Raw genomic sequence first — 8,849 nt, 5'->3', positions numbered from 1 at the left:
ACCTAAGTGTTGCACCCTAGATCGCGTTTTTTTATAGTTTAATGGTGGCCTAAACTATTCTTTATTTATTCTTTGGATGTCTCACTAAATTAACACCCCACTAATTAAAATAGTAAGATGGATTGAAAAGAATTTTAAAATAAATTTAATTCATCAAAATGACTAACGTTTTGGAGCAGAAAAATATATGCTTAACCTTTGCTTACGTAAAATACATTGTATCAGCCAGCATCTATTAACGTTGTAGGCTGTCCTGAATTTTCTATGCATATCGTCGAGGACAACTGGACAAGAAGTAATTTACTTGTCTCCTTTGAAAGGAAGATTCCTCGGCCAACACATTTTCCCTAAATTTTGGTACAATTTATTTAATTCACATTTAAACTTTTAGTAATATTTCCTTCTTAGATGTGACTATTTGACACTCCCTTTGATAATATTATGATATACTTAAAGACACAAGGTTTAAAAGTCATACAATCTATAACAATTTGACCTCTTGTGTTAAGTCATCCTATTTCATGTTTTGGGACTTCCTATGAATTTATGATATTTTGGGACTTGTTAGTATGTCTTACAACCTATAACAACCTGGCCTCTCGTGTTTAGTATTAGCCTCCTATTTCATGTTTTGAGACTTCCTATAGGTTTATATAATGTTATGAGACTGTAAAAGATGACATTTCAATTGTAACGCATGTTTGCCTTACTCTCCAGGGATAAATGCCATTATCTGCACGAAGAAATAAGACCTAGTGTAATACATCATGACATAAGACCAAGCAACATATTGGTAAAAGTATTTGAGGCCAAGGTTTTAGGATTAGTTCTTGTTAAATCAGGACCTCTTAATTATCTATCGTATATTAGCAGTTGGATAAAAAGAAATTTAAGTTTTCTTTGCTGATGTCTTGATATTTACAACTATGGTGTCATACTATTGCAGCTGCTAGACTTGTAGTAATTGAGAAATGTGGAGGGTATCTCTTTTGTTCTTATTAGTTATTATTACTAGTTCCTAAGGACTTTTGAAACTTTTGTTTAAAACTAGTCATAAATATTTGTATGACTGTAAATCATTTCATTAAAGGTAAAAGGAAAAGTTTAAAAGTTAAATTATTTCATAATATAGAAATGTATCATTCTTTTTTAGACAAACTAAAAAGGAAAGTGTATCACATAAATTGAGACAGAAGGAGTATATTGTATAGGAAAAGATTCATGTTTCAATTTTTCCTACCTTCGAATATTTTGACATCTTGCTCTCCGTATAAATATAAGGGAGTTGGAGGACAAAGATATGCTCTTAAATTTGTAACCTGTGCTTCATTGACAAAACCTTCCAACATTCAGTTACTTCATATCCTCCCCTTTTCTTACAATTCCCTTCATGTGCTCTCGTTTAAAATCCTAATCCCCTTCCCAATTCTCCTTTTCTTACCTTCGATTTCATCGCCCACAGAGCCTTTTCTGACAGCTACAAGTTTACAAACCAACCAAAAGAATAGGAAACTAAATATACACAACAAATTTTAGCTCAAAACACAAAGACCCATTTCCAGTACTCAAGAAGAACGATTGGCATAAAAACCTATCCACCAAAAGCATAGGAAACAAACAATACCCTGAAAATTTCAGCTCAAAACTCAAAAACGAACGGTTCCAATACTCAAACATCACAAATTAGCGTCAAAACCCCATTTATCAGATTTGAGCATGCAATCAAAATTTAACCACAAATAAAGAAGGTTTATAGCAACAGATTCAACATCTACTTACAACTAAAATGACAATGGATGAAACAAGACTACCTTGGGAGAAACCACCAAGTAAACCCAGAAAGAAAAATCCTCTCAAAACTGAGGGGGGATAAAAGGAGAGGAGGCTTAGCAGTTTATGCGGTAGGTACTAAAGGCAATACACATGTTGTATTATGTAAGACAAAAGAATCTTTCTATGTAAATGACTGAAGAGAAGTGGAGGCAATTGTCTCGTTGAAATACAAAAAGTTAAAAATACAGGAACAAGTCACATGTCGGACACAGACCACAGATATGCTTCCCTTTCGGTTGCTTGTTTCTCATTCGTCCTCTTGAACATCTCCTTCTCATATCCTATAGAAGATAATCAACATCGAAGTCACCAATATTAGCCAAAGAGGAAAAATATATGTAGCTTAACTCAGCCATCTACCTATCAAGTTTATAGAAAAAGTAGAACTGAGAATAAATAAAAGATCCTATACCTGTACTTCGGTCGACCCCATCCCAGTGTCGCCCTGGCCTTATACCATAACGATTGGGTGCTGCATCCAATCCTCTTTTTATCCAGCTGTGAGAAGGGATCTCCTGAGGGATTATAAAACCTGACTCCTTCATTTTCTCATTATCCCCAAAGTCCCGCAGAATTGGCTCCAACTGCTTTTTCTGCAACATTCAAGAATGTAAATCATATTCAGAGAGACAGAGAGAGGTCACAAACTAAATACATAGAAATCCAGTAATTGGCAATCATGCACCCCAAAACAAATAGAATAGATGCAATCAAAAGAAAGCGGTCCATAAAAATCACCTTAACCAGATGTGCCATGGGGTCACCCCATCGAACTCTTTCTTTCAGCATTACGTCAAGTTCTGGATCATCTCTGCAATGCAAAAATAAACACATAATTATATCACGTCAACCAACCACTTGAACTATGAGAAACACTCTAGAAAGTAAAGAGTTCAAAATAAGACAAAATATATGCATTGCAAGTTTAGCCACATAATAGGGATGAAATTGAGGTGACGTTAGGCGATTTTGAAGTGCCTAAATCACAAATAATGAAGTATCTAGGCTAATCCTAACATAAATTACCTACGCTCAATCTTGCAATAGAATGCATGATAGATGAAGATGTACTATATATAATTAACATGCGATGGCTGAAGTGAAAAGTGCTACCAGGTATTTTGTGACAGGAGGATAGTCACAAGAAGAAAGTGTGTGAGCAGCAATGTTATATGTGAGCATGTTTGGGCCTCTAAAACCAACATATTCACAAGATTAGTGTCATAGAAAAAGTGATGATAAGATAGATGATTTAACAAGTTAAGGACTAATTTCATGCAAACTTAGCGAAGAACAGAACAGTAGAGACAAAGCATCCATGTAGGGATACCAACTAGCTGGAAGCCTGGATTTGAGGTTTAGTTGTTGGTAGACTTACATCAAGTGTAGTGTTTATAGGAGTCCATTCATTTTTGTTAGAAATGTGTATGTCAATGAAAGGATAAGTGTGAGATTTACAAAATTCTCAATTTTAGGTGACCCCTAATTTGTCTTAAAACACATTATTGAGTACAGAAATGAAATTGTGCACACAAAACCAAAGGAGACAGATATATAATCTATTCAAGAACAGGTGGGTTCTCAGTTAAATATATCACAGACTATGGCGTTTTCAACAAATAGTATGCAAGACTGCCAAGATTGAACAAATCCGATGAAAAATGTAATAGTGCCTCAGCCAACTCCATAGAACTTAATAAGATGCTTCCTAATGGGTGACCTAGTTTTATTAACTCAGGGCTTATTAAAGAAGCCCCACAAAATGTGAATATCATGCAATTAAACTCATCTCAGCCAGCAAGAAAAATTTGAAGTCTTCTAAATTTGTACTGACAAACAGGCCAGGTTACTAAAAGCACATAGGAATATAGGATGCCCAATCTTTAAAATATAACTACAAGTACAACATTCCATCTTCTTGCACTATACAGTTACATGTTAGATAAAATCCAGAAAGAAGTTTCAAAAGTTTCAAGAACTAATGAACACACGTTGACAGAAATATTGCTCTTCAGATATTAAAGACACATTGATGGATCTTACAGAAATTACCACAATGAATATTCTAGTAATTAAATACCTGCTCCGCGCAAATGGCTTGTCCTTCTCACTTTCTAGTTCCTGAAGCCTAACCTCCATCTCGCGCTTTTGAGCCAAGCCCTTTCCCCATTCAATTTTTATTTCCTGATACAATGATTAAAAAAATGCTTGAGACAGAAAATTCACAAAAGCTTAACAAGCAGCTTAGCAGCAGTTGACTGTGTTATAATGCACTTCAAAAAATATAGCCTGTTTTAAGCCCAGATGAAGGAGGAGAGCTATGGTGATTGTGGTCATGAAAAAGACTAAGTAATGTAGCACTGAAAGAGAGGCTTGGAGAAGAGAGAAGGGAGAACGGAGAAGAGGACAGAAAATTTGAAAGAAATCATATCATAAAGTGCTATGCCCCAAGTCAAGTGTCCCAAAACAAAGTACAAATGCTCCTACTTATAGAGTAGGATAAGTGAAAGGTAAGTTTAAAAGATCGGTTGTGAGACCGATAATTTATCTATATATTATTTTTTTGATCAATTAAATATAAAACTATGGAACATCTATATATTATTAAAAAAAAGCACGATTCTCAAGACGTGATACTATGTTGCTCGGACTCGGGTGCGGGTGTCGGATACGGGTGCGGATCTAGAGGTCGGATTCATCACGATCTAAATTTTAAGATCAACGGATTTACGGATACGGGTGCGGGGATCGGCAAAAAAATAATTCAAAATCCTAAAAATAGAGTTATAAAACCTAAATTTTGAGATATTATGTGGAAACTTGAGGAGAAAATATTGATCAAGAGGAGAATCTCGGAAGGAGATTGTGACATAGAAATTTCTATATACAAGTTATTCCATTTTCTTCAATTTCACCATAGCTTTTTGTTTTGAAAATCATTTTAATTTCTCCTCGATTTTGGTCAAAGTACCCAAAATTGGTTGTGGAACCCACACCCACACCCATGTCGTGTCGACAAGGGTGCGGCACCGAAAGTGAAGAGTCCGAGCAACATAGACGTGATACGCCGAACGATGAAAATATCCCCGAAATATAGATCGACTTTTGTCTTTCCAAATAAACCATCCATTCAAGGGACTAACTTGATATTGACAAAATTGGTAATATTAGGATTTTGAAATCGACTAAAATTTAATTTCCTTAGACACTTTTTCATGGAAGGACTCTAAATGTAAAATAGGATTCGATTGATGGTTATAGGATTCTCTATTTGGATAGGAATGAAATTACGTCCTTTATAATAAAACTTTTTTGTGCTTTATATTGTTAGACCACATATTGTCCGGCTGCATGATTATCGTATTATTTGGTTGTAGTTACTGTTCTTTTTTCAAAATCTTTGTCATGCTTCCTTTAGTATTTTGCCGTGGCTTCTTCATTTCCGTTATTTATTTTCTCGTACTTCTTCGATATGCCTTTCCTTGAGCCGAGGGTCTACCGGAAACAGCATCTCTACCTCCCAAGGTAGGGGTAAGGTCCACGTACACACTACCCTCCCCAGATCCCACTTGTGGGATTACACTTGGTATGTTGTTGTATATAGTCCCACTGCGAGGGAGCAAAGAGATCCTTGCAATGCAAATAGCAGGTAAGAACTTTAGACAAGGAGTGAATATTTAGTGCATACATTCTTCTCAAGCACAGGTTCCATCTCTATTGATGCGCCCCACAAAAGGAATGTTCACACTTCACAAACTTTCTTAGATACAGACATTTAACTTCAGCTTTAGAGGAGCCTAAGCAGGACAGGATAGTCAAATCACTTTCGGGCCGGAAGTGAATCTGGTTCGAAGGGGCTTGTGATCAATCCTATACTACCAAATCCTTAGCTTTCAACTGATGTTCCTTGACGAATTACTACTGAAATAACATTCATCTTCCCCCTTGCATATCAATTGGATTATTTTTAAAGAATAAGGAGTTATTCCACGCCGGTGGAAAACATAATTGAAGAAGTGTGCTACTTTAAGAGTACTTTTTGATTTGCAGAGAACCACTCATTGGCATAAGACTTCAGAATTTACCAGCACTTGTCAGCAGCATAAAATATGAGGAAGCAAATTACAGAACATTTGTGCATAGACGACTCTGGGAGAAGTTAAGATAGGAGATGGAAGCGACAATGAGTAAATTAAAAGAGTGGTGATGAAGACCACTACTACTACCCCACACTAACTAGCAAATGAAATACCTCCAAATTGTTTAAGCTCCTGGAATATCTGTATAAAAGAGATCTATTATTGATTGTAATCAATAATATTGGCTTGACTAAGACGCAGAAATCGGAAGAAACATTTGCCCTGAGTTCTGAAAAACTTGCAGGTCTACAGGAAGATGAGTAATGCTTAAGAAAGACTAGCTCCAAGGTTGACAACTTATTCATGTAAATAAAACGTTTTGGATAAAAGTACCTTTGGCTTCTCCTTCTCTTCCTTCTTCTTCTTGTTCTTCAAGAACTCCTCCTTTGACATTCGTTTTCCTGCAGTGATACAGAGTGAGACCAAATGAAAGAATATATTTAGTAACTATAAGAATAATTTATATAGTTCACGCACCAGTAATTTTATCCCGATATACTGCTTCAGCCCCTCGGCCACTAATCGAAGGATCCATTTCCTGAAACCTAAAATACCAATAAAAGTTAACTTAGATTCATCAAATAAAATTAGCTAGAGCAAGGATCAAGCATTAGTGGGATCAAACATTTTCCTCCCCAGAAAAAAAGATTTTCCACTCTCTTCCCACATTACTTTACTTGCTCTGTACTTCCAAAACTAACCCTGAAGAAAGGCAAAAAACGAAAAAAAGATATTGCACATGAAGTAGTAGTATAGAATTACCTCAACCAGTCTTCCTTCTTTGTCTTATCAATTTCTTCTTTGATATCTTTGCCACTAACCAAACCAGTCTTTGGCCCCTGCTTTGTAGTGGGCGAATGTGGACGTGCCTTCCTACGGGGAGAAAGGTCTACGTCTGATGCATTTTGGTCCTTCTTTTTCCTGGGGGGCGACAGATCTGTAGCTTGATCGGCTCTCGAATCACCTTGAGCATGGGAACCTCGTCGAGGAGGAGAAACATCAGAGATATCTGAAAGACTTTGGTCGTACTTTTGCCTCCGTCTTGGTGGTGACAAATCAGAAGAAGGTCTGCCTTTGGATTCTGGTGAAGGGGTATCATTTCGAGTCCTACGTCGCCTTGGTGGTGAGATATCCACATCTCTACTGCTCAAAGACTTCATATCAAGTTCAGGTGTATCATTCCGGGCCCTTCGTCTACGTGGTGGTGAAATATCAACAAATCCAGTGCTCAAAGGCTTCCTTTTACGTGGTGGTGACATATCAGCATCTCTTGCACTTGAAGGCCTCAACTGGGGTTCAGGTGAAGGTGTATCATTCCTGGCACCACGTTTGCGGGGCCCACGTTCAGGAGAGGGTGTATCATTTCGAGCCCTTGGTCTACGTGGTGGTGATAAATAACCAGCTGCGGGACTTGATGAGGTAAATTGAGGTTCTGGTGAGGGACTATCATTTCGACCAAGTCTTTTCCGTGGCGGGGACAAATCAGAAACTTGGTCATTATTATTAGAAGTACTTGGAACAGATACCCAACCACTTCCATCTTCTGAAACGGAACCGAATGGACGTCTAGCTCTAAGCTGTTCCAATCTCTTCATGCGCTTAACTTCGATATCTTCATTTACCTGAGGCAGCTCTTCGCCTGTAAAAGAATACGCAGTTAAGAGACAGATATATCAACATCAAAGGATACAAAAATCAACAAAAACAAACCTTTGAAATAATACATTACCAGCTGACTCATCCTCTTCATCTTCAATTTTTACAGGCTTTTGCCAAACAGGATCTTCATCAACGACAACGACACCGACACCTTTGACAGTAGGTTTAACCTTCTTCTTTTTCTTCTGTTTCTTCTTTTCCTCTTCATTGTTACTTTCATATTTTTTTAGGTACTCCTTCAACGAGGAAGACATTATGCTCAAAAGTCAACTTCCTGCATTAGAAATTAAAGCCCAAGTCTTTCACTAACTTGGATAATCTAAATCCATAAATTATAATTACGAGGCATTTGCGTAACAACACAGGCATTTGGCCATGAAAATAATTCACTTTTTTTTTTTTTTGGGGAATAATTTCACTTTATTTGAAAGTCGTTTGGCCATGAAAAATTTCAAATCCATCTTGAAGTTGGATACCAAATTTGAAAAAACTAACTTATAACCAGTTTTCCAACTCTACCTTCATAGTTCCCAAATAAAATGCTCTCTTCACTAGTTTGCCAAAAAAGTATAACCAAACACAACTCCAACTTCATAAATTTCAAATAAAGCACAAAAATATTTGAAATCGATGGCCAAATGCCTACTTAGTTTTGAGATTTTTCAATAAAACTTGAATTTACTAGAGAATCCAACAATTGACATAATAAAATAGGGGGAAAAGCGACACGAGAATATCCAAACTAATGCCTTTTCAAATTTGACAATCAGTATTTGAAATGTGATATTAAAACAGGAAAAAGATTATCTCCTTGCTTAATTTTTCATATATAAGAAACTCTGAACAGTATATTTCATTTTTTATGGAGCAAATATTAGACCTAGACAAGATTTTCAGCAAAACTTGAATTTACTATAGACATAAAATAACACATGTGAATATCGAAACTGATGCCTTTTCAAGTTTCAATTATGAGATAGAAACAGAAAAATAAATGTTAGGGGAAAAAGTAGCACCTTGTTGTAAGGCGGGTGAAGAGGGTTATGTATAATTGAATCTCAACCGCAACCTTAAACAACTGAAAATATCAGCAACTTAACTACGGAGGAACTGCTTTTGGAGTGCTCTGTATTACTCTCTGTAATTGGGATCCCCAAACAAATATGACAAAGGGGAAGAGGGCAAAATTTACTCCTTTAAATTACTTGCCACAAATCT

General features: G+C 36.4%; 1 protein-coding gene across 3 annotated transcripts; it reads right to left on the bottom strand.

Moving 5' to 3' along the window:
• Positions 1–1,900: 1,900 nt before the first annotated feature.
• On the bottom strand, positions 1,901–8,766 carry LOC132035929 (uncharacterized). 3 transcript variants are annotated; one of them, XM_059426104.1, is made up of 9 exons: positions 8,648–8,766; positions 7,702–7,905; positions 6,735–7,611; positions 6,450–6,517; positions 6,306–6,373; positions 3,914–4,017; positions 2,572–2,644; positions 2,246–2,426; positions 1,901–2,114 (listed from the first exon to the last, which is right to left on the bottom strand). In XM_059426104.1, the coding sequence occupies exons 2-9, from the start codon at positions 7,883–7,885 to the stop codon at positions 2,029–2,031; spliced, it is 1,641 nt and encodes a 546-aa protein (XP_059282087.1). In that variant the 5' UTR covers positions 7,886–7,905; positions 8,648–8,766; the 3' UTR covers positions 1,901–2,028. The 3 variants fall into 3 exon arrangements, with proteins under 3 accessions (XP_059282087.1, XP_059282088.1, XP_059282089.1); XM_059426105.1 differs by lacking the exon at positions 8,648–8,766 and having other exon boundaries at positions 7,702–7,995; XM_059426106.1 differs by lacking the exon at positions 8,648–8,766 and having other exon boundaries at positions 7,683–7,859.
• Positions 8,767–8,849: the final 83 nt, after the last annotated feature.

Source organism: Lycium ferocissimum, chromosome 11 (genome assembly GCF_029784015.1).
Source record: "Lycium ferocissimum isolate CSIRO_LF1 chromosome 11, AGI_CSIRO_Lferr_CH_V1, whole genome shotgun sequence".
NCBI lineage: Eukaryota > Viridiplantae > Streptophyta > Magnoliopsida > Solanales > Solanaceae > Lycium > Lycium ferocissimum.
Note: the sequence above shows the minus strand (reverse complement) of the source record. Positions and strands in the feature narration are given on the sequence as shown.